Source organism: Hemiscyllium ocellatum, chromosome 11 (assembly GCF_020745735.1).
Source record: "Hemiscyllium ocellatum isolate sHemOce1 chromosome 11, sHemOce1.pat.X.cur, whole genome shotgun sequence".
NCBI classification, from domain to species: domain Eukaryota; kingdom Metazoa; phylum Chordata; class Chondrichthyes; order Orectolobiformes; family Hemiscylliidae; genus Hemiscyllium; species Hemiscyllium ocellatum.
The window spans coordinates 3,297,742-3,324,179 of record NC_083411.1 but is presented as its reverse complement, the minus strand read 5'-3'; the positions used below and the strand labels follow the sequence as shown (position 1 = coordinate 3,324,179).

Genomic DNA, 26,438 nt, shown 5'->3' with positions numbered 1-26,438 from the left:
GGTGAGAGGGGAAGGATATATAAAAGAGACCTAAGAGGCAACTTTTTCACACAGAGGGTGGTATGTGTATGGAATGAGCTGCCAGAGGATGTGGTGGAGGCTGGTACAATTGCAACATTTAATAGGCATTTGGATGGGTTTATGAATAGGAAGGGTTTGGAGGGATATGTGCCGGGTGCTGGCAGGTGGGACTAGATTGGGTTGGGATATCTGGTCAGCATGGACAGGTTGGCCCGAAGGGTCTGTGTCATGCTGTACATCTCTATGACTCTATAATAGCTTAATGTTAGCCCGGGCACTTATGTGACTGAGGAATGTAATGTCTGTGTGTAATAGTTAGAGACATTAAATGTCTGTTGGGTTCTTCAATATCACAGAATTCATGCCCAGTTTCTTCGGTTAAGGGAGAGAAATTAATGGTTGTAACCTTACCGAAGGAAGGTGAGAGGGATGTATTAGTGAAGTTGAATGAAATCTTACTACACTAATTCCTGAGATACAGAAACTGTTTTAATAGTAAAGATTGAGTAGAGGAGGCCATTTTTTCCAGGAATGCATAAGACTGAGAGTCAGTAACAGTGGAACTTATAAATGTTCTGAACACTGATGAAGTAGACCTTTCGAGGACAAAGTTAAAAATCACACAACACCAGGTTATAGTCCAACAGTTTATTTGGAAGCACTAGCTTTCAGAGCACTGCTCCTTCATTGGGTGGTTGTGGAAAATAAGACTTAGATTCCACAGCCACCTGATGATGGAGCAGCACTCTGAAAGCTAGTGCTTTGAAATTACCTTATTGGACTTTAACCTGGTGCTGTGTGATTTTTAACTTTATGCACCCCAGTCCAACACCGGCACCTCCAAATCATGACCTTGAGAGTGTTCCCTGGCTGGGGAATGAAGTATTGAGTACAGGAGTTGGGAGGTCATGTTGTGGCTGTACAGGACATTGGTTAGGCCACTGTTGGAATATTGCATGCATCTCTGATCTCCTTCCTATCGGAAAGATGTTGTGAAACTTGAAAGGGTTCAGAAAAGATTTACAAGGATGTTGTCAGGGTTTGAGTTCCAGGGAGAGGCTAAACAGGCTGTGGCTGTTTTCCCTGGAGGTCGGGGTCACAATCTCAGAATAAACAAACAGCTATTTGGGACTCAGATAAGCAAAAATCTCTTTGACTAGAATCCCTACAACATGGAAGCAAGCCATTTGGCCCATTGAGTCCACACCAGCCCTCTGAGAAGCATCTCATCCCCTTTCCTATCCCAGTAATCCCATGGCAAACCCACCTAACCTAGACATCCTGGACACTCTGGGGACAACATAACAATTCACCTAACCTGCGTATCTTTGGACTGTCAGAGAAAATCAGAGCACCCAGTGGAAATCCACGCAGACACAGGGAGAATGTGCAAACTCCATACAGTCACCCGAGGGTGGAATTGAACCCAGGTCCCTGGCACCGTGAGACAGCAGTGCTAACCACTGGGTCACTGTGACACCCCTTTGTTCAAAGGTTTATGAATCTTAGAAATTTGATTAGTTTACCAATATCACATGGATGAAAGTGAGTGGGTAATAAATGCTGGCCTTGCCAAGGATATCCACATTGTCTAAACTGATGAAAAAGATATTTGCATCCAAACACTCAATCCAATCTTCTGATTTGCCTTATGTCTACTACTTACAATCAGTGGGTTAGTTAGCTCAGTTGACTGGTGAGTGATGCAAAAGGTATGGATTCAATTCCCACACCGGCTGAGGCTGCCATGAGGGGCTCTCCTTCTCATCCTTTCCCATCTCCTGAGTGACCCTCAGGTTAAGCCACCATCAGTATTTCCTCTCTAACAGGAGCGTGGTACTGAGGTGATATTACCTTTTCACTTGTACTTACAATCACAGAGACACAGGGCTGGATTTTCACAGCAGGGTCAGGAATTGGATATTTGAGGCAGGGTCTTCCTTTCAGAGGTGGGATTAGGAGGATGGGATTATCCCCAGGTCCCTCCGTTATGAGATTGGCAGCTGCTGGGATTTTCCAGGTGTACAGGCCCCCAACTGTTAAGATAATTGCATTAAAGGATCAGAGTGGAAAATGATGCGATGGGGTTACATGTGTGTTTGTTCATATCAGCATCAGTAATGTCAGTGCACAGAATGTCTGGTTTCTTTCCAGTAGAAATAACAATAAGAGCCTTCATTAACAGCAACACACCAAACAACAAAATGCAGTTCAGAAAGGCACCATTAGACAAAGTTTGACACTAGGGTAAACAGTATTTAAATAGTAAAAGAAAATGAAGAGAGGAATTCATCATGAATAGAGACTCAATGTCCTGTGGTTACATTTTATCCCAACCTGTCACTTCCCAAATCCGCATTTCCTCTCCCCCTTATGAAGGTTGGAGAGTCTACAGTTGTTGGGAGGCTTGCAATGTAATAGGACCATATAGTACAGAAGCACAAATCAGTCATTCAGCCTAACGAGGCTGCTGGCTGAATCAGTGAGATCCTGGCTGATCTGATCACCTCGGCTCCCCTTTCTTGCCTTGTCCCCATTACCCTCGATCCCCTTCCTGATTAAAAATCTGTCTGTCTCAGCTTTGAATATACGGAATGACCCAGCCTCGACGCTGGGTCCAATAAGCCAGTACCTCTTCCCACGGATAGCTGACATCACATGGTACCCATCTTACCATTGAGGAAATGCCACGAGATGCTGTAAGATGCCAGTAATCGGTCACTTCTGAGCATCAGATAGATCCAAGATGGGAGCTCTGACAGATGCCTCTCTGGAAGGTGCTAAGATGGAAGCAGAGGTGGACAGTGCATGCCAACTGCCTGTCAGGCCATATTTCTAGTCTTGCCCAACTGCCACCCTCTGTTGTCTTGCACCATCCTCCCTTTCAGCGCCAAAACACCTCAGTCCCCCATTCACACTCAGGCCAAAGGCCTGTTGTTCTTTCCCAATCCCTTCTGCTCGACATCTGCACACAGTCAAAAACTCTGATGTCTTCTGCATTGTCAAATAAAAGCCCCAGCTGGGTTCCTGATGTCCTTTAGGGACATCAGTAAGAGTGATATCTGGAAAAGATTCAATATTTTGGTCTCAATCACATGCTATGGCAGAAACTTCCACAGGCTCCCCACTCTCAGTCCTTTGTCCTTAGACTGTGACGTCTGGCTCTGTAGGAAGACCTGAACTCACAAGCTGAGGAAAGGCTGAGGCACTTGGGGCTGTTCTCATTGGAGAAAAGAAGGTTTAGGGGTGACTTGATAGAGGTGTACAAGATGATTAGGGGCTTAGATAGGGTTGACCATGAGAACCTTTTTCCACGTATGGCGTCAGATATTTTGAGGGGGCATAGCTTTAAATTAAGGGGTGGTAGGTGTAGGACTGATGTTAGGGGTAGATTCTTTACTCAGCGAGTCGTGAGTTCATGGAATGCCCTGCCAGTAGCAGTGGTGGACTCTCCCTCTTTATGGGCATTTAAACGGGCATTGGATATGCATATGGAGGATAGTGGGCTAATGTAGTTTAGGTGGGCTTGGATCGGCAAAACATCGAGGGCCGAAGGGCCTGTACTGCGCTGTATTTTTCTATGTTTTCTATGTTCTATAAGCTCTGAATAAAACTGTGACCATCCTCTCCTGGTCTGGCCTACATGTGATTTCGGACCCACAGCAATGTGGTTGATTCTTAATAGCCCTCTGGGTAATTAGGGATGGGCAATAAATGCTGGCCCAGCCAGCGACATCCTCATCCTGTGAATGAATCACAAAAAGATCAATGGTAGTGACTAAAATTCAACTGTTCAATAGAGTGCTGTTCAATGCAGGTGACACACCAGAAACACTGATTAGAAGTTTGCTTCTGAAACTAAAAGAGAAGATGAAGTAACATGATTTGAGAAGTATAGTTCCAGATGTATTATTCAGTTTCAAATTCAACCCTGGCCATATCTGAAATATTGACATCCTTTTCCACTTGGTCACAGTTTCATTCAGAGCTTGTAAGTTCAGGTCTTCCTATGGATCCAGGAGCCACAGTCTAAGGACAGAGGACTGAGATTACAAATAGTTTCACCCAGAGAGTGGAGAGCATGTGGAAGTTTCTGCCATTGCATGTGATTGAGAACAAAACATTGAATGTTTTCCAGATATCACTCTTAGGGCTGAAGTGACTAAAGTGTATAGTGTGGGGAGAAAGTGTGAGTGGGCGGCACGGTGGCACAGTGGTTAGCACTGCTGCCTCACAGCGCCTGTGGACCCGGGTTCAATTCCCGACTCAGGCGACTGACTGTGTGGAGTTTGCACGTTCTCCCCGTGTCTGTGTGGGTTTCCTCTGGGTGCTCCGGTTTCCTCCCACAGTCCAAAGATGTGCGGGTCAGGTGAATTGGCCGTGCTAAATTGCCCGTAGTGTTAGATAAGGGGCATATGTAGGGGTATGGGTGGGTGGCGGGTCGGTGTGGACTTGTTGGGCCGAAGGGCCTGTTTCCACACTGTAAGTAATCTAAAACAAAAAGCAGGAATAGCAGTCTGAGTTGAATGGTCAGCTATGATCATATTGAACAGACTCGAAGGGCCGAATGGCTGGCTGCTGCTCCTATTTTGTAAACTGTAATTTAAGTTGGGACTCCAGTGCAGTGCTGAGAGAGTACTGTCTTTTAGACGAGAGGGGACCCAGCTCCTATTAGGCCTCTCTCATGGTTGTAAAATGGTGTCCTGGCAGTATTCTGAAGACACGTGAGAGATTGTGCTGGTGTCCTGAATACTTCTCCTTCATGGGCAGCCCAGAGACACCGAAATCCCGTGACTTTCTCACACATTGGTGCTGTCGCTCCTGGGGTGAGGAAACAATCCAAAACTGGGTCTGTACACCATGCCCCAAGTAGTGGGGTGGGGGTGGGGTGTTGGGAGATGGTATTAGAAGAGGTGGCTGGGTGGGATATTCATGTTTTCTGTTGTTTACTCTTGGCCTCCAATGGGGGTGAGTGGGGGCAGGGTGGATATTTATGCCTCAATCGACATAATAAAAAATTGGATTGAACCAGTCATTGTCACATTGTGGGATCTTGCTGTCCATAAACTGCCTGCCCATTTCCGACATTGTAGGAGTGACGATGCTTCAGAAGGTAATTCGCTGGCTGGAAAGAGCCTTAGGATTTCAAGTGGTTGTGAAAGGTGCTATATAAATACATATGTGTACTTTTTCTTTTTTCTTTTCTCATTGCCAGGCTCATCCATAACCCCTCAGTCTTCAGCATGTATCTGTCGCTGAACTCCACCATTCCCTTCACTGAAAACTGTTCACTCTCTCTCTGTCTCCCTCTGTCTCCCTCTCTCTTTCTCTGTCTCTCTCTCTCTTTCTCTTTCTCTCTGTCTCTTTCTCTCTCTGTCTCTTTCTCTCTCTCTGTCTCTCTCTCTCTTTCTCTTTCTCTCTGTCTCTTTCTCTCTCTCTCTCTCTCTCTCTGTCTCTCTGTCTCTGTCTCTCTCTCTCTTTCTAAGCACCTTCACAAAGTCCTGCAGTGTCTCTGCTGCATGTATCCCTGCTACCTGTATTATCACATCTAAATGGAACAACGTGGCCTTGTTATGAATTATTTCACAGAACGAAGGCTGCATTTGGCTATGTTTAGTCCTTCACAGTCGACTACACACTTTTGGAGTGTTGTCATTGCTGTGATGGAGGCAAGCGCAGCAAGCAATTTGTGCACAGCAGGATCCCACAGCTCGGCTTTGCACAGATGACTAGGTTCTCCTGCCTTATGGGCCAGACCCACGAGGGAAAAATGTGAACTGTCATGTAATGTAAATTGCTTTCCCTGTTTGTAGTGGAGGTGGCAGCTCATTTAAAATAAATGATTCAACATTTTAGAGATTAGTGTGTGACATCCAATGACCTAACTCACTCACCAATGTTTAAATCTCTGAATGGAGACCTCAGTGAGGTAATCGAGCATGATGTCTCACTCCTGGATGTGGAAGAGCTTACAGTGAAGTACTGGGAGCTCTGCACCTACTTCATCTCTTACACACCCAGGGGACATCCCATTCACTGATGGGAGTTGATCTAAGGTTTTCTGAAAGTCTTGTGTTTTTATGCTGTTGCTTGGTGGAGTTCAGTGGTGGCTTCCATGTCTCCAACCAATCCAATCCCTCTTCCACCTCAGTATGAGAGGGTAGGATGGACAGACATGTGTTTGAGGGTTTTGTATGAGAGGTGATGCACTCTGCTCCACACCCCGGTTTATAAAACCATACGAAATGAGAACAGGAGTAAGCCATTCAGCCCCTCAATCCTGCTCTGCTATTCAGTTGGATCATAGTTGATCCAATATTTGACTGATCAATGTTATGACATGGGGTAAATCCTCCTGCTTAATTTAACACAGCAACACAGAAAATATTTATCCTCTGCAGTAATCTGTGAAAATTTAAAAGGCCATGAACTATTTAAAGTAAAATTAATAACTTTATTTCTTAAAGTATAACAGAGAATAATTAACTAACAATTATTTACAACTCCTTCCTATAGCATATCTTTTACCTTCCCCCTCCACAATTTTAGTCTGATAAAAATTCCCAATTAAGATTTACAAAACAAAGCTTCTTATCTCAAAACCAGACAGCTTTCGATTCTCTTCTGTATTCCTGTCTTCTTTTCTTCTTCTTGGCGATTCTGCTTCATAGATTACTGTTCGATAAAGATACTTTTAAGAGAGCTATTTTTCAGGCAGTCTTTACATGCTAGTAGCTTGGCAGTTCTCTTCTCAACTGTTCAATTTTCCCTAGACTTATATCCCCAAAGCATTGGATTATGCCATTGACTTTTAAGATTATCAGTATACTCAATTCAAACTGGATGGAGTTTGGTATTTTTAGGGTATAACCTAAATTGATTGTCGCTTCCAGGTAACCCAGCTAATCTAGCTTTCGACCCAGCGTTACACGCTTACCTTGAAGCTGTCACATATTTCTTCTAGTTTTCTAACTCTCTTAAAGATACTGTACACACATATCTTCATAACATCAAGAATCTATCCATCTCAGCCTTAAATATACACAAAGACTCTGACCCCACAGCTCTCTGTAGCAAGCAGTTCAACAAAGACTCAAGAAATAAGGAGATGTGATGGCCCAGTGGTATTATCACTGGACTATTAATTCAGACACCCTGGTAATGTCCCAGGGAGCCCGGCTCAAGCCCTATCGCAGCAGATGGTAGTGTCTGAATTCATAAAAATCTCGAATTAACAGTCAAATGATGACCATGAAGGTCTTACTGATTGTTGGGAAAAGCCCATCTGTTTCACTCATGTCATTTAGAGAGGGAAACTGCATCCTTACATGGCCTGGTCTGTATGTGACTCTGCCCTCTGGGTAATTAGGGCTGGGCAATAAATGCTCACCCAGTCCTCAACCTATAAGTTAATGTTTAAAAACAACCCTCAGAGAGAAGAAATTCCTCCTCATCTCAGTCTTAAATTAGTGCCCCTTTGTTCTGAGAGAATGCCCTGTGGTCCTAGACTGTCCCATGAAGGGGAACATCCTCTCAGTGTTTACCACCAAGCCCCTTAAGAGTCTGATGGGCTTCGATGAGATCCCCTCTCATTCTTCTCAACTCCCGTGAGTAGAGTCCCAACCAGTTTCGCCTTTGATCATCAGGCAATCTCTCCATACTGGGAGGAAGTCTGCTGGATCAGCCACACCAGTCTCTGCTGCATTTTCAAAACTCTGAGAAATCCAGCCAGCCAATGCGAAAGTTCATTCATATTTAAACAACCCAGCCAGAAGGTTACTTTAATGTTATAATGAGGTGCTGTGTCTCTCCCCAGTCAGATAGAGACATGCCTCAGAGGAAGAGTAACAAGTTCATATGTCGGGGTTTTGAGCAAATGTAACGCTCTTCCAGTAAAAATCTAATTTTGAATGATTCTCATTTGCAATTGGGTTCAAGAACTAAGAGCAGCTGTAAGCCATTCTACCCTTCAACCCTGTGCTGCCCTTCAGTAAGATCATGGTCATAGGCCATTCAGCCCCTCAGTAAGACCAAGGCTGATTGTGGCTGTGGTCTCAACTCCACTTTCTTGTCTGTCTCCAATCCTGATATAACCCCATCCTGTCCCCTGGTGCTTTTAAAAGTTATTTTTGATCATGACCACATTTGCATCATCCAGATTTGGAATAAATTCATGATTTTGGATTGTTCATTTTGCAGTGCAAAGCATACTAGCATTTCATGATGAAAATGTTCTCTAATCTTCATTCACCAGATTTGAGCTTCGGGGCTGAAAACATGAAGAAAGGAATTTTACTTTCATTTTTCTGGTGGCTTTTATGTCATCCCAAGGCACTTTATAGCCAACGGAGGACTTTAAAATGTAGCAGTAGTCAGTTAATTAAAATAGTAAATCATAACTGCTACATGTTGGCTTGTTGGGGAAGAAATAATATGAGGCTGATTATGAATTATTAAGCTGTTTTCTTAACCAACAATCCTTTAAATCATCTTTCTCAATGCTGCCTGAAAGCTGCTTTCCACAGTGTGAACTGCATTTCCAATGTTCTGATTAGTCTTCAGACCAAACAGCAGTCACATCGGACTCAAAGGCATTAACTCTGTTTCTGTCTCTGTACATCCTGCCAGATCTGCTGAGTTTCTGCAGCAAATATCTGCTCACTCTGTGTTCCAACAAACAGTGTGTGATGAATAAGGTGGTTAATTGTTCCGTATGCTGGTCTTTGTATTTCACTGGACTTTCATCTCACAAAAACTCAGTTCCCAATAAGAGTGAAAGGCTGAATGTTATAATAAGTTTGATAAAGGAAGAAACTGAGAAAATATCTCCCTCTGGTGTTCGAGAACATTTAAGTCTGCGATAGGACAAGAATGGTTTGCTGGAGAGTGTTTATTGCTGGCCACAGGGTGTTCACCTTCATTCTAACCTCCCTCCAGTGCTCTCCTTTATCTCATATCTAATTGCTGTTTTAGAGAAAGCCAAATTAACAATATCAAAACAATAAACAATAAAGCAAAGTACATGATGAGATTGCTCACTTGGGACAGAGAGACTCAAATCAAAAATCCAAAAGAAATTTCGAAAATGTGACTAGAAGTGTCACTGTTGTGCACAATAATAATGTACTCAGCCACATTAGGGAGATTTAAGCAACCCTTAGATAAGCACATGGATGATTTTGGGATAGTGTAGGGGGACGAGCTGAGAATAGTCCACACTTCGGCGCAACATCAAGTGCCAAATGGCCTGTTCTGTATTGTTCTATGTTCTATGTTCTATGTACAGTGCCCACCAACCAGACCTTGGAGTATACAAACAGACTCTCTCTCCAAGGATGTCTAGGCGAAGACAAGTTCACATCGAAATTGATAGTTTCAAATTAACCAGTTCAGAGGTGTTACTACAGCTCTCTGGGACGGTGGGTAGCATGGTGGTTCAGTGGTTTGCACTGCTGCCTCACAGTGCCAGGTACGTGGGTTCAATTCCTGCCTCAGGTGACTGTCTGTGTGGAATTTATTAACCCTGTGTCTGCGTGGGTTCCTTCTCACAATCCAAAAATGTGCAGATCTGGTGAATTGGCCATGCTCATAGTGTTAGGTGCATTAGTCAGGGGTAAGTTTAGGGTAGGGGAATGGGTACTTGGTGGGTTACTCTTCGCAGGGTCGGTGTGGACTTTTGGGCTGAAGACCATACTGTAGGGAATCTAATCTAATCTTAAACCCAGTCCTCTTGGACCAGAAGGTCTACATCTAAATATACTTAACTAGTGAACATCTAACATCCAAATGGTGGCAAATGGGACTAGATAGGGTTGGGATATCTGGTCCACATGGACAAGTTAGACCAAAAGGTCTGTTTCCATGCTGTGTATCTCTATAACACCTGCTCATCTTATTACCTTCAACTACTCTGTATTTAAGAGCCTCTTAAGGTACAGACACGTGGCTGTGAAATCTTGAGCACAGGCTCTCAATTGAAGAATAAAAGGACTGAGATGGGGAGGAGGTTCTTCACCCAGAGGGTGTGAATCGGTGGAATTCCCTGCCCAGTGGAACTGTTGAGGTGACCTCATTGAAAGCTTTTAAAACAAAAACAAATAAGTTTTTGAACAATTAAACAATGAATGGTGATGGTGAGCGGGTGGATAAGTGGAGCTGAATCCATGAAAAGATCAGCCATGGTCTTATTGAATGGCGGAGCGGGCTCGAAGGGCCAGACGGCCTACTCCTGCTCCTAGGTCTTATGTTCTTATGTAAAAGGTCAGCCATTTAAGACCAAAAATGGGAAGAAATTTATTCACACAAAGAGCTGTGCATCTTCGACATGTTTTACTCCAAAGGCCCTCTGACACTCAGTCAGTGAGTATGTTCAAGACTGAGATGGATATACTTTCCAATTCTTGGGATATCGGAGATACGGAATCTTGTTGGAATGTGCAATTGAGATACGGTAATAGCCATGGTCTTGTTGAATGAAGGAGAAAGTTGGAAGGGCCAAATAGCATCCTGCTGACCCACTGATTCAACAAGAATCAGTCCATCTCAAACATTTCACTTGCTCCTCCCCCAACATCCAGGTGTCTACCTCAGGTCTACCTAATTTTCAGGTCATGCCTCGTACTCTGGAGCTTCCCACCAGAGAAGCACTTCTCTCTTATCTATCCTATCATTGCTAAATACTTTCATCAGATCAGCTTTCAGCCTTCTGAACTCAAGAGAATAAAAGGTGAAACTGTGTAACCTAACCTCCTAATCTGACCCTGACCAGTCCATACCTTCCAATGCTAATATAATCTTCCTGTAGTTTATTGTCCAAACCCTGAGGGGCTGGCCCTCCAAATAATACCTGAATAAGGTTTGGTACAATAAAGTGTCACTTCTTCAACACCGAATTCTGAAAGAGAATGCAAAGTGTGTGAAGTTAACCTTCTGAATAGAGTAAATGCCCATCTTGTGGAAGTACATTGTGGTTGTTGACACTATTAGAGTGTCTGTAACTACTGGGGCCAGGAATTGCATTGTATTTAATGTGCCTGATTGAAATTGGGGATGTTGAAGATTTTGTGTGAAGAATTGAATTACTGTTGACATTTTAAGAGTGTCAAAAGCTATGGTTTGTTTTTTTGTAAGCGCACTTGGCATAAATGTTTTAAGAAGACTTTGGGGAAATGGGGGTGGGAGGGAGAACTTGGGGTGAATGCGTTCTAATGTTAGTTCATTTTGTTGTGTGAAAACCACAGTTCTGGATGACGCTGCCTCTGACACACAGGATTACTATGTGTTGCATCGAGACTCTATCCAATCCTCGGATGTTAAGAAAAAAGAGTCCCCATTTCGTGCTAAGTGTCACGAAATTTTCTGCTGCCCTTTGAAGCAAGTGAACCACAAAGAGAACACAGACCTGGAAGGTTTGTCTACTAAAGAAATCGAATGTCTTGTCTGTTCTTGTACGTGTCCCTCTGGTGTGCTGTGTTCATGGGGGGGAGGGGAGGGGGGAGCCTGTGTAAATAATGCAGACGTTGCGCTTGAAAAGGGCACAGTGAGCTTTCCACAGCTCCTTGGCTATTGCCTGACATGTCCACTAGCTCTGAACATTGCCCTGGAGTTGATGCTTGAACAGAATCGCATGTGAGAGAGCCGTCTGTTGCTTTGGATGCGGGAGGCACAGACCCCTGGGGTGAAGGGAAAGGATAATGAATGTTTTATCTGTGACTCACTTCATACCACTACCTTACCTGGCTGTTTGAAAGTTGCTTGCTGTTATAAATCGCCACTCCACCCCCTCCCCAGTTTGTCTTTTGAAAATGATCCACTTGGCTAAGAGAATGGCACTATAACTCAGCAGTTTTCCCTCTTATAATAAATGCTTCTGCACATTTGCTCATGCAGACCCTCATGCTATTTGTATTCCATTGGCAGAGAATCAGAATTTTAACATGAGAACTGTATGCAGTGCACGTTAAGTTGCATCTTAAGGCAGTGTATTGCATGCAGATGTATGTCAATGCTTAAAAATTGTAGCAATGTTTTAAGTAATTGTAGTTTTCTTCACAGTTGCAAAACAGAGTTGTATCACGTGACTGATGCACCAATTATGGATGGTGCATTAATGCGTGTTTTTCCCATGGACAATTTCCTTTGTTCCTCGTTTTTATTTTAAACAATGCATTTGCAGTCCCTGCTTTAAGGACCCAGGGCTAGACTAAAAATAACTCAGTGACACGTGTGGTTCAGTAACAGAGATTTACAGACTTGCTCTCAACACCCATTGAATTTATAATGGTGGAATTAATTTATAAGTGAAAAGATTCTTACTGTACTAAGATCCTATTCAAAATGATCACCCGCTGTTAATGATTTCTGTACAGTTTCCACTACAATTTCTGCCTGTTTTCTATAAAGAACAATCTACACTCATTCCATAAGACCATCTTTTCCATTTCTTTTGTATATGAGCATCACAGCTACCTTGTTTTCATACTTACAGTTCACAAAAAACACAGGTAGATTGATAGTGACTGCTACATTTATTTAAAAATATATTCTTGGGATCTGTGCTTGGTTGGAAGGTGAGCTTTCTCAGTCCACATCCCAGAAATCGTCTTGCTATATTCACGATACCAAACCACACTGCTGGCAGCCTGGAGTCACAGGCCACACCAGGTAAGGACGGCAGATTTCCTTCTGCTGAAAGGCATTAGTGCACCAGAGGGCTTTTTTAAAAAAAATGACAACTTGACAGCTTTATTTAGAATCCTTACCATGTGGAAACAGGCCCTTCAGCCCAATGCATCCACACTGACCGTCAGTAGAGTATCCCACCAAACCCACTCTCCTACATTTACTCCTGACTCATTCACCTCATTACACATCCCTAATACCATGGACAATTTAGCATGGCCAATGCACCTGTTTGGACTGTGGGAGGAAACCCACATAGACACAGGGAGAGTGCCCAAACTTCACACAGACAGTCACTCAGGACTAGAATCGAACCCAGGTCCATGGGGCTGTGAGGCAACAGTGCTAACCACTGAGCCACCATGCCACCCCAATTCTTTATTGTTACTGAAACCATCTTATCATTTACTGACTTTTGGAAATTAAATTCAGATCTGAATTTTGGTCTGGGCTCCTAACCATCCTAACATGAGCACTACACAACTCTAGCCACATATCTACACCGGATTCCATACTTAAATCATATTTCAGGAATGACATTCCCTGATTTTACCCATTCATAATTCAACATGTGGTAACTGGCTTTATCAAAGTCTGTAGTTCCTACATGGACATTGGGACTTTACAAGGTCTGTTAGCAACATTTTAAATGTATTGTCAGGTGATTCCTTTATTTTTTTTCTGTGAAAATTGCACACTTTCTTTGCGTGTTTAACGCCTCTAATCAATGGAAAAGATCATTCCACCAATATCAGTGACGGATATCTTAAACCATCTCTCTCCACCTGTTGGTAAGCACTGATTAAAACAATGAGAAACTTTCTTTGCAAAGTGCGACAGACACTCAAAACTCTCTCCACGCTGCACTAATCAGTTACAAAGGAGAAGGAAATCTGACAGGCAGCTGCTATTTTGGAATTTGCCTAGAAATCTGAATTAATGTTCCAGCTAGTTACAAAAAAAGCATAAAAAGGATAAATGGTAACGTTAGGCTGACTTTAGATATTGTGTAAATAGCAGTTTCAGTTTGGAACAGAAACATCTGCAATTGTAGTTGGAACAGTTTGTAAGTGGGAGTCCGGACTCTGGGAGCTTGGTTTTTCCATTTTGAGACAGAAATTTGCTTTTTCCTGTACCTGGAAAAGGGCTGCAATTAATCCAGTGCCCAAATGGCCTCGAGCAATGACAGAAACTGCTGGAGGAACTCAGTAGGTCTGGCAGATGTGTAGAGAGAAAGCAGAGTTAACCTTTTGAGTCCAGCGACCTGCCGGACCTGCTGAGTTTTTCCAGCAATTTCTGTTCTTGTATCAGATTTCCAGTAGTTCTGAAGAGCTTTTTTGTGTGACCTTGAACAATATTCAGGTACACCGAGTGACTTATTTAAATCGATATCAGGCCTGCAGTTAATTAATAAACAGCTTGATGCCTGTTTGAGGATCCTTTCTGCAAAACATTGTTCAGTGCTGGGCCTCTTGAGAATCACTGCAGTCACTAACAAAGAGGTTTTACCTTGATTTTACCTTCAAGATGCCCACAGGATCCTATCTCCGAGAGCAATGGTTAGCCTGTCATTGATGCCCCATCTCAGACATTCCCAGGGATCCCAACCAAAGAGGTCACAGCCAGTGAGGCAGAATTCCTGAATTCCCAAATTGGCCCATGTTGAAACTGACCAACTTGATGGCCACTAGGTGTGTCCAGCATGGCAGAGGCCAGACGATGAGGGGTTAGACTCATCATATGGTGAACCCTGCCTCTGCTGCAAGAACTAAATCTCCAAAGACGAGCATATTTCTCAGATTGTACAGACAAGCTCAGATAATGAAACAATGCTGAAAGAGTTCAGTCAGCCCATCGGGTATTTGATGGTTCTTTGACAGAGCTATCAAGTGGCTTCATGGTGATGTCACCAAATGGTAATCCTGAAGCCCAGGTTTAAATTTTCTGAGAGTGGAGTTTTGAATCCCATCATAAATTTGAATTCAAGATAAAAAGAATTGACTGTTTAAATATTGGTGGTGTTGTTAAACACCCACCTGGTTGGTGCCTATTTATTGTATCCATGTCCCGATGATCATGAAGCTGTTGTTGATTATCGGAGAAAATCTCTTCTGCTTCATTAATGCCCTTTAGGAAATAAATCTACCATGTCTACAGACCCACAGCAATGTGGGTGACTCTTAATGGCCTTCTGGGTAATTAGAGATGGACAATAAGTGCTGGCCTAGCAATGTCCACATTCCTTGAATGAATTTTTAAAGAAATTCTTATACTTTCCTTTCCATTCCCTGATGTCCTTTAGGGAATGAAATCTGCCATCCTTACCCAGTTTGACCTACACGTGACTCCAGAATACTATGGTTAACTCTAAACTGCCCTTTGGGGAGCAATGGGGAATGGACAATAAATGCTGAATCATCCCATAATACCAGCATCTAATGATTGAAGTTTTACAAATCCAATTTACTGCGCTATCTCAGCAAGTTTTCTCTATTCGATATTCTCCAACTCTCCTTTGCAAGTTACTGGTGAAACGTTTTCTTCTACACTCAATAACAATGGAAGAAGAGGAGACAACCATTAAGCTTCATGAGCATGTTCTGCCATTCAACGGATAGAATAACAGAATTGTTATGTGGGCCACTCTGCCCATTGTGCCTGTACTGGCACTTCAAGCAAGCGTCGTCATCTAGTGCTAATCGACTGCTTTTACCCCATACCCTTGCCTACCATTTCTATCCAAATAATTATCCAACGTCCTCTTGAACCCTCAATAGAACATGCCTCCAACACATGTCAATGCATTCCATAGGCTGAGTATTTTGGTGAAAAACCTTTATTTCTCACATCACCCTTGTTCCTTTTGCACATCAATTTAAATCTGTGCCTCATCATTTATATTTCTTTTATGAGTGGAATTAGCTTGTCAGAGTCTGCCTTATCTGTGATTTTGGAAACCCCCATCAGGTCTCCTTTCAGACTTCTTCCCTCCAAGGAGAGCAGTGCCAACTTCTTCACTCTATCCTAGTCACTGAAATCATGAGGTCATGACAGACCACTGATTTATTTTCATATAAGGGAAATCTCTTCTCTTAATATCTGTGGTTAAAAATAATCTGCCAAATTCAAGTATATAATTAATCATTGATTTTACATCAATTTACTTTATTTGTTTGTAAGTGTTTGTCACTGGATTGTTCAGCAGTTATTGCCCATTCCCTGTTTGCAGAAAAACATTCTAAATGTCTACCTTTTACTGCTAAAAGTGTTCCCTTATTGCACTGCTGCTAAATCCAGCTCTAATGTTTTGATTTTGCCTCTTCATCCTAGCACACGTTTGGTTCATAGAACATAGAACATTACAGCGCAGTACAGGCCCTTCGGTCCTCAATGTTGTGCCGACCTTTCAAACCAATCTGAAGCCCATCTAACCTACACTATGCCATGTACGTCCATATGCTTGTTCAATGACAACTTAAATGTACGTAAAATTGGCAAATCTACTACCGTTGCAGGCAAAGCATTCCATACCCTTACTACTCTCTGAATAAAGAAACTACCTCTGACATCTGTCCTATATCGATCACCCCTCAATTTAAAGCTATGCCCCATCATGCTCGCCGTCACCATTCTTGGAAAAAGGCTCTCCCTGTTCACCCTATCTAACCCTCTGATTATCTTATATGTCTCTATTAAGTCACCTCTCAACCCTCTTCTCCCTAACAAAAGTAGCCTCAAGTCCCTCAGCTTTTCCTCGTAAGACCTTCCCTCCATACCAGGCAACATCCTGGTAAATCTCCTCTGAACCCTTTCCAAAGCTTCCACATCCTTCTTATAATGCGGTGACCAGAACTGTACACAATACTCCAAGTGCAGCCGCACCAGAGTTTTGTACAGCTGCAGCATAACCCCATGGTTCCGGAACTCGATCCCTCTATTAATAAAAGCTAAAACACTGTATGCTTTCTTAACAACCCTGTCAACCTGGGTGGCAACTTTCAGGGATCTGTGTAACTGGACACTGAGATCTCTCAGATCATCTACACTACCAAGAATCTTACCATTAGCCCAGTACTTTGCATTCCGATTACCAAAGTGAAACACTTCACACTTGTCCGCATTAAACTCCATTTGCCACCTCTCAGCCCAGCTCTGCAGCTTATCTATGTCTCTCTGTAACCTACAACATCCTTCGTCACTATCTACAACTCCACCGACCTTAGTGTTGTCTGCAAATTTACTAACCCACCCTTCTACCCCCACATCCAGGTCGTTTATAAAAATGACAAACAGCAGTGGACCCAACACCAACCCTTGCGGTACACCACTAGTAACTGGACTTCAGGATGAACATTTCCCATCAATCACCACCCTCTGTCTTCTTTCAGCAAGCCAATTACTGATCCAAGCTGCTATATCTCCCACAATCCCATTCCTCTGCATTTTGTACAATAGCCTACTGTGGGGAACCTTAACGAATGCCTTGCTGAAATCCATATACACCACATCAACCGGTTTACTCTCATCTACCTGTTTGGTCACCTTCTCAAAGAACTCAATAAGGTTTGTGAGGCATGACCTACCCTTCACAAAGCCGTGCTGACTATCCCTAATCAAATTATTCTTTTCTAGATGATTATAAATCCTATCTCTTATAACCTTTTCCAACACTTTATCAACAACTGAAGTAAGGCTCACTGGTCTATAATTGCCAGAGGTGTCTCTACTCCCCTCCTTGAACAGAGGAACCACATTTGCTATCCTCCAGTCTTCTGGCACTATTCCTGTAGACAATGACGGTTTAAAGATCAATGCCAAAGTCTCGGCAATCTCGTCCCTGGCTTCCCAGAGGATCCTATGATAAATCCCATCTGGCCCAGGGGACTTATCTATTTTCACACTCTGCAGTATTTCCAATACCTCCTCCTTGTGAACCTCAATCTCACCCAGTCTAGTAGCCTGTATCTCAGTAATCTCCTCGACAACATTGTCATTTTCTAGAGTGAATACTGTTGAAAAATATTCATTTAGTGCTTCCCCTATCTCCTCTGACTCCACACACAACTTCCCACTACTATCCTTGATTGGCCCTAATCTTACTCTTGTCATTCTTTTATTCCTTAAATACCTATAGAAAGCCTTATGGTTTACCCTGATCCTATCCACCAACAATTTCTCATGTCTCCTCCTGGCTCTTCTGAGCTCTCTCTTTAGGTTTTTTCTGGCTACCTTGTAATCCTCAAGTGCCCAAACTGAGCCTTCACATCTCCTCCTAACATAAGCCTTCTTCTTCCTCTTGACCAGAGATTCCACTTCCTTCGTAAACCACGGCTCCCGCGCTCTACAGCTTCCTCCCTGCCTGACAGGTACATACTTATTTAAGAGACACACAGTAGCTTTTCCTTGAATAAGCTCCACATTTCTAATGTGCCCATCCCCTGCAGTTTCCTTCCCCATCCTATGCTTCCTAAATCTTGCCTAATCGCATCGTAATTGCCTTTCCCCCAGCTGTAACTCTTGCCCAGTGGTAAACACCTCTCCCTTTCTATCACTAAAGTAAACATAACAGAATTGTGATTACTATCACCAAAGTGCTCACCTACTTCCAAGTCTAACACCTGGCCAGGCTCATTACCCAGTACCAAATCTAAAGTGGCTTCACCCCTTGTTGGCCTGTCTACAAACTGTGTCAGGAAGCCCTCCTGCACACACTGGACAAAAACTGACCCATTTATAGTACTTGTACTATCGTGTTCCCAGTCAAAATTTGGAACGTTGAAGTCCACCATAACAACTATCCTGTCTCTCTCACTCCTATTGAGAATCATCTTTGCTATCCTTTCCTCTACATCTCTGGAACTATTCGGAGGCTTATAGAAAACTCCCACCAGGTGACGTCTCCTTTCCTGTTTCTAATCTCAGCGCATACTACCTCAGTTGACGAGTCCCCAAACATCCTTTCTGCAATTTGTGGGCGGCACGGTGGCACAGTGGTTGGCACTGCTGCCTCACGGCGCCTGAGACCCGGGTTCAATTCCCAACTCAGACGACTGACTGTGTGGAGTTTGCACATTCTCCCCGTGTCTGCGTGGGTTTCCTCTGGGTGCTCCAGTTTCCTCCCACAGTCCAAAGATGTGCGGATCACGTGAATTGGCTATGCTAAATTGCCTGTAGTGTTAGGTAAGGGGTAAATGTAGGGGTATGGGTGGGTTGTGGGTCGGTGTGGACTTGTTGGGCCGAAGGGCCTGTTTCCACACTGTAAGTAATCTTGTCTAAACTGTAGTACTGTCCTTGACCAACAATACCACACCTCCCCCTCTTTTACAATTTTCTCTGTTCTTACTGAAACATCTAAATCCTGGAACCTGCAACAACCATTCCCATCCCTGCTCTATCCATGTCTCCGAAATGGCCACAACATCGAAGTCCCAGGTACCCACCCATGCTGCAATTTCACCCACCTTATTCCGGATGTTGAAGCAGACACACTTCAAACCAACTCCTTGCTTGCCGGTGCCGTCTAGTATCCCTGAAACTTGATTTTGGACCTCCCTACTCTCAACCTTTTCTATACTTGAACTACAATCTCGGTTCCCATCCCCCTGCTGGATTAGTTTAAACCCACCCCTGTAGCCTCAGCGAATTTCTCCCCCAGGATATTGGTACCCCTCTGGTTCAGATGAAGACCATCCTGCTTATAGAGGTCCCACCTACCCCAGAAAGAGCCCCAATTATCCATGAATCTGAAACCCTCCCTCCTGCACCATCCCTGTAGCCACGTGTTCAACTCATCTGTCTCCCTATTCCTTGCCTCACTATCACGTGGCATGGGCAACAAACCAGAGACAACAACTCTGTTCATCCTAGTTCCAAGCTTCCTCCTGATCTAACCAATCAGCTGCTCTTGATACCTTACGCGGCTTGATCAAATCACTTTTTGATCTTTTAAATCCCAGAAATTACAACCCCAATTTATATAATCACTTTCCAGTTTGACCCTTGGCTCCAGCTTCTACAGCTCTCTCCAAAATCACTATATCCTTCATATTTTGGTGTGCCCAGAATTGCTCACAGTAACTCCAGGTGTGGTCAACCCAGGGCTTTGACAAATTCCAAAGTAGCATCCACCCGGTTGTATTTTAGTCCTCTGAACATAAATGCTCGTGTTCGATTCACATTTCAGGAGAGGTGATGATCTTGTGGCGTTATCGCTAAATTATTAAAATGTTCTGAGGGACAGGATAGACAATCCCTGACAGATGGTAGAATTTGAATTTAATAGCAATCTGGACTTTGTAATTTTGATAGAGCCATAGAGGTATATAGCATGGAAACAGACCCTTCGGTCCAACTTGTCCATTCCAACCAGATATCCTAAATTATTCTAGTCCCATTTGCCAGCACTTAGCCCATATCCCTCTAAACCCTTCCTATTCATATACCCGTCCTGATGTCTTGTCAATGCTATAATTGTACCAGCCTCCACCACTGCCTCTGGCAGCTCATTCCATCCATGCACCAACCTCTGTGTGAAAATGTTGCCCCTTAAGTCCCTTTTAAATCTTTCCCCTCTCACCCTAAACCTATGTGCTCTAGTTTTAGATTACTTACAGTGTGGAAGCAGGCCCTTCGGCCCAATAGCGATCTGCTGAAGCGCAACCAACCCAGACCCCTACATTTACCCCTTCACCTAACACCAGGGGCAATTTAGCATGGCCAATTCACCTGACCTGCACACTTTTGGACTGTGGGAGGAAACCAGAGCACCCAGAGGAAACCCACACAGACACAGGGAGAATGTGCCAACTCCACACAGTCAGTGGTCTGAGGTGGGAATTGAACCCAGGTCTCTGGTGCTGGAGGCAGCAGTGCTAACTACTGTGCCACCATGCCACCGTGAGTTTTGGACTCCCTCAAAACAAGGGAAAACACCTTGTCTATTTACAGTATTCATGGCCCTCATGAACATGAAGCTGTTGTTGATTATCTCCTGGCTCGTTAATGCCCTTTAGGGAAGTAAATCTCCCATGTCTGCAGCAATGAGCAAGACTCTTAGTGGCCTTCTGGGTAATTAGATTTGGACAATAAATGCTGGCCTACCCAGCAACACCCACATTCCTTGAATGAATTTTTTGTTAAAAATTCTTATAGTTTCTTTTCCATTTCAATGATCACTGGACCTAAATTCCCCCAAAGTTAGGTTGAACACTCACTGTTTCTAGATTTCTAGCATTTAGTAATTTTCCTGTTCTACCCTTTTCTGGATCAAAATGAGTGAGCTCATATTTTTTCATGTTCAGGTTAATTTGCTACAGTTTTACCTGTTCCACTTGATCTATTAATAACTCGCTGTCATTTTATGGTTCCATTTACAGTGTTTATGACCCTTTTTTAAAATTTGTTCATGAGATTTGATTATTACTGGCAAGATCAGTATTTGTTGACGTTCTAAGCTTGCCCTTGAGGAGATGGCCTATATTTGTGTCATTGGCAAAGTTGGATATGCAGTTTTCTGTTCCATCATTTAAATTATGGCTAAATAGAGTGACTAATTGAAGCTCCAACACAGGTCCTTGCAGGGCACACCATTAGTCATTTGTTCCAGGTCACTGTATTTGTCTGTAGAAAAACCAGCCAAGTGTTGTTGTTTGTTTTATCGCCATTCTGTTTAAATCGGTGTCCTCTTGCTAATGATTGGCAAGCGATGTTGTGATGGAACAATGGACTGTCTTTAAAGAGAAGATAGTCTGAATATATTTCAAGTGCATTCTCATCAGGTGAAAAGGTAGGACAAAGAAAGGAACAGCTTCCTTGTTGATGAGAGACAGTCAGGGTGAAGCAGATAAAGGGTGCATTTGACAGATGTCAGGTTGTTAGTACAAATGTGTGCCTGGCTCAATATAGAAAATACAATGGGAAAATGGGAAAGAGGCAAAATATATGAGAGACAAAGAGAGATTATGAGAAGAGACTGGCAGCTAATCCAAAAGAAATCCAAATGTCGTCAACTGCACAGAAATAATAAAAAGGTGGTGAAAGGAGGAGTGAAGTCAATTCCGGACTTGAAAGATAACTTGCACGTGGCAGGGGCATTCTCAAAGTCTTAAATGATTACTTGGCACACGACTTTACCCAGGAAGAACCTGTGGCCTGGTCCTGGCCTGAGACAAAGTAGTTTGAACACATGACAGACTTATCATTGATCAAGAAGAGGGATGGGAAGGGTGGCTGCACTTCATGTTGAGAAGTCACCAAGACCAGATGAGATTATTTCATAGAGACTGAGAGAAGCAAGGGTGGAAACTGTCACAGTGCTGCCCATAATCGTCCAATCCCCCTCAGGTACAGGCCAGAGAACTGGAGAATTGAAAGTGCTATATTGCCCGTTAAAAAAAGGTGGAAGGATTGGCCCAGCAACTACACATAAGCCAGTTTAACCTCAGTAATAGGAAAGCTTTCAGATCTGAAAATTCAAGATAATGTTAGCCGTCTCTTGGACAAATATAGATTCAATAATGTAAGACAGCACTGATTTGTGAAAGCAAATCATATTTTACCACTGCTTTTTTAAAAGAGGTAACAGAGAGGGTTAATGAGGAGAAAGCAGTTAATATGGTTTATATGGACTCCGTGTGGAGACAGCAAGGCAGACATTTAACAGACACACCTCAGTTCTCTGGGACTTTGTCCCAGCTGTTTTGGTTCAATGTTAGGCTCTCTAGCTGACAAACCTCTCATACCCTCATCTGTACAACTCAATTCCTAAATCCCATTCATACCAATGTATGCTAAACTCATTCATCCCAATGGCCCTTGTAGCTGCCTGTAGCTGCTACATAAACCATCCCCTCTCAACCACCACTCATTGTCTTTACAGCCTCCAATGCCAACTCATCATACTCCATACATCAGTAGATCTCAAGATCCACAGTGAGATTAAATAAAAATTCATTTCTAAACAGTTATTACAGACTTTATAACAAAACTCTTATTTAGGAAAGTCCATTCAGTACATTTAAATCTCCTTAAGTACTTAATCCAGTATACAATCTTTATTCTGTTTTTCACATCAAAGACAATTGTTCCAGTAATAACATCTTGTTCATTAAACTGTGAACTTGCAGCCCACTACCCCTAGGCCAGATAATGACAATTGTGGAAGCAATCAACAGTAACAGTCTTGAGGGTGTTGTGTTCTTGTACTTGTTTATGAGATGTGGGTGTCACTGTCTGGGCCCAGTATTTATTGCCTGTCCCTAGTTGCCCCTTGAGAAGGTGGGAGTGAGCTGCCTTCTTGAACCATTGCAGTCATGTACTCTAGGTTGACCCACAGTGCCCTTAGGGAGGGAATTCCAAGGTTTTGACCCAGGGACACCAGATAATTGGAGGTAACTTAGTTGGATTTATGAGCATTTTATGTTTCTACTCGGAAGTTGTGGCTATTCCTGATGTTCAGATCAAATTTCCTTGTTCTGTGCTGAGAGATCAAATTACAGTGAGTTTTTGTTTCCCTTGTGCACTTCAAGACCCACCCCCTTTCTCTTCAGCAGGTCAATGAGGAGGTGATGGCCTAGTGATATTATCTGTAGACTATTAATCCAGAGACCCAAGTAATGTTCTGGGATTCTGGGTTTGAATCCTGCCATGGCAGATGGTGGAATTTGAATTCAATAAAAATCTGAAATTAAGAATCTAATGATGAACATGAAACCATTGTCAATTGTTGGAAAAAACTGACACTGATATCCTTCAGGGAAGGAAAGTGCCATCCCTTACCTAATCTGCCCTGCATGTGACCCCCAAGCCATAGCAATGTGGCTGACCCTTTACTGCTCTCTGGACAATTACGGATGGTAATAAATGCTGGTCTGGCCAGTGATATCCACATCTCATGAATGAATAAAGGAGACATGATGGGACTGGTGACAGGGCTGCCGAATCCAGATTTTGCCCAACCTTTTCAGAAGAATCTCCCAAACTCTGTGAAAGTCCAGACCTTAGAGTTTAATCCAAGTATAATAGTCACTGACAATCCAATTACAATCAGTTCTTCAGGCAAATATCGATAACGACAGTAATTACAGTAATCACATAAATCATCAGGGGTTATTGTCAAGGAGTTCAGAGGTCAGGAGTCAATAAGTTGATTGACCTCTCCTTCCCTGACCACTCTCCCTCAATTGTATCCAAGGAGAAGAGGAAATAAAGTTTTCAAATTATTAAGAGCATTCATAAAAATCAGATTTAAAAAATACATTTCAAAATTTTTTCTAGGAAAAATTGAGTTATTAAAATGAAATTTGATTTAAAATATCATCTATTCACAGTATTTTATTGCTTTGAAAGTTAAGCTTCCTTTCTAATGGAAATGTAATAAATTCTCAGTAATGTTTGGTTACAACGTGTTTATTAATGCATGCCAGAATCTTATTTGCCTTATTTTTAGTTCAGGCTAACAAAATCCTCTCCTTATTACAGCCTTGTGTCAATCAGACATCGGCTCTATTCTGTAGTAAATACAATTTTCTTCTCTCGGGTTTCCATCACTGTCATTTTAACCCTATTCCAAGGCAGTCCCTGGATTATGATAATGTACATGAACCCATTCAATTGCTATCCCATTGTCTGATAAGGTCACTTTAACTACCTGAACAAATTAAACTCTGTTCCTGCCTCACCATCGCCCCTCTGCATATAAAATGTTCTGGTGTGAGGAAGCATTGACTCTTCAATTCATACACCAAGACAATTTAGTGTATGCCAGAATTGCAAGGTGCTGCAGTCAAATGGGAAGCTCAGATGTGACAATTCGATTTAATCAGACATCTGAGTGAGATCACTGTGGGTTATATTTGATCATGACTGGAGCTTGTAATCTGACATGCAAAGGTTAAAGTTGGTGGAATATTCAACTTTGTACAACTACTGCTTCTCGACAGTGCCTTGCTGACATCACCAAAGCTCATTCTCTGCACACAAATTTTCTTGATTTTCCCGCATAGGTCAGTGAGCTTCACACAAAATATTGTGAAAATCTGCAACTCTCCTGCCCCTGAAAGACTGTTTGGGATCGGGATCAGGTGAATGAAGATCGATAGATTTTAATGAGTGAACACATTCTGTGTCTCTTTAGACCTGGATTGAAATTTTGTTAAAATGTAGCTATTCCCAAAACCTTGAGAAATGGAAATGAACATCAGCAAGGATGAGACCACTCACGGTAAGATATAAGAAAGATCAATCAGCCGAGCTGGCAGTGTGACCTTAAATTAAAGCTGAGCCATGAAGGGTTATCTTCTTCACATGGCACTGTGGAGATCTTGAACTTTTTCCCCGAAAAATCTATCAAGGGTCAATTAAAAATTGAATTTATTGTTGCTTTAAAACCTATTAAAATGTTTCATAGAATCATAGAAGGTGACCATTCAGGCCAATGTGCTCGCTGAGATGCTAACTCTGCCTACTTTAATCTAATTTCCCTGTTCTATCCCTGTACCTTTTGATAGATTTCTCCTTCAGTGTGTTTCTGACGTATTCTTAAATGTTATACCTTGTCTGGTTTCATTAACCTCTCATGTTCCATGAAGAATTTGCTTCCAATCTGCTCCATTATAATTCCAAACTGGCTGCTTGATTCCTTTCTCATTAATTCATTTGCTACAGAAGATATTCTCTTTGGAGAATGAGATGCTTGAAACATGAGATCCTTCAAACATTCCCTGCTTGAGTTCTTTCAATCTTTTGTCCCTAATTATATTCTCTCATCCGGATGGAACCAATTTAAACAAGACATTGGATGGTCTTTAATGATGTGGAGGTGCCACTGTCGGACTGGGATGGACAAAGTTAAACATCACACAACACCAGGTTATAATCCAACACGTTTAATTGGAAGCACTAGCTTTCAGAGCGCTGCTCCTTCATCAGGTAGCGAATGGGGCAGGATCATAGGACACAGAATTTACAGCAAAAGATCATAGTGTCACACACTGATGCGATATATTGAACAAACCTAGATTGCAGTTCAATAGATTGCCATTTGTTCAATATATAGTATCAATGTATGACACAATGATATTTTACTATAAATGAAGCCCAGCAACTGGAGAGCCAGTGAGAACCCCAGCCGAGCAACTTTGAAGAAGGGCAGACAAATTAAATACAACCCAGGCACAGAGGTTAGATTAGATTAGATTAGATTAGATTAGATTAGATTAGGTGGAGAGCAATGGGCTTTATCCAGGATCAGGGACTCAGGTGGAGATGTCATGCCCACCCAGAGCATTGGTATCCCTGCAAATCATACAATCCCTCGAGTGTGGAAGCAGGTCATTTGGCACATGAAGTTCGCACTGACCTTCCGAAGAGTACGCCCCAACCTAAGCCCTCCTGCCTATCCTATCCCAGTAACCCTGCCTATCCCATGGCTAATCCAATAGCCTGCACATCCCTGAACACTTTGAGCACGGCCAATCCACCCTAACCTGCTTGTCTTTGGACTGTGGGAGGAAACTGGGGCACCCGGAGGAAACCCACGCAGACATAGTGAGGATGTGCGAACTCCACACAGACAGTCACCCGAGAGTAGAGTTGAACCCAGGTCCACGGCGCTGTGAACCACTGTGCCACCTGACCTTGGCAATGCCTGGGATTATCTCTGGATCCCAGGCATCAGGTGAGTAATGGCAGGTGACAGGTCACCTGCAGGGACATGTGGGGGATTGGGAGGGGTGGCG

General features: G+C 42.9%; 1 protein-coding gene across 5 annotated transcripts in view; it reads left to right on the top strand.

Moving 5' to 3' along the window:
• The window catches only part of fgf13a (fibroblast growth factor 13a), a 745,108-nt gene that overhangs the window by 307,449 nt on the left and 411,221 nt on the right, over window positions 1-26,438 (top strand). For 3 of the 5 annotated variants that reach the window (XM_060832388.1, XM_060832389.1, XM_060832390.1), the window contains one exon: window positions 11,262-11,429. The exons of the other annotated variants lie outside the window; for them this stretch is intronic. In XM_060832388.1, the coding sequence (XP_060688371.1) occupies window positions 11,262-11,429 (168 nt within the window). The remainder of the gene's footprint in view (window positions 1-11,261; window positions 11,430-26,438) is intronic. 5 annotated transcript variants of the gene reach the window in all.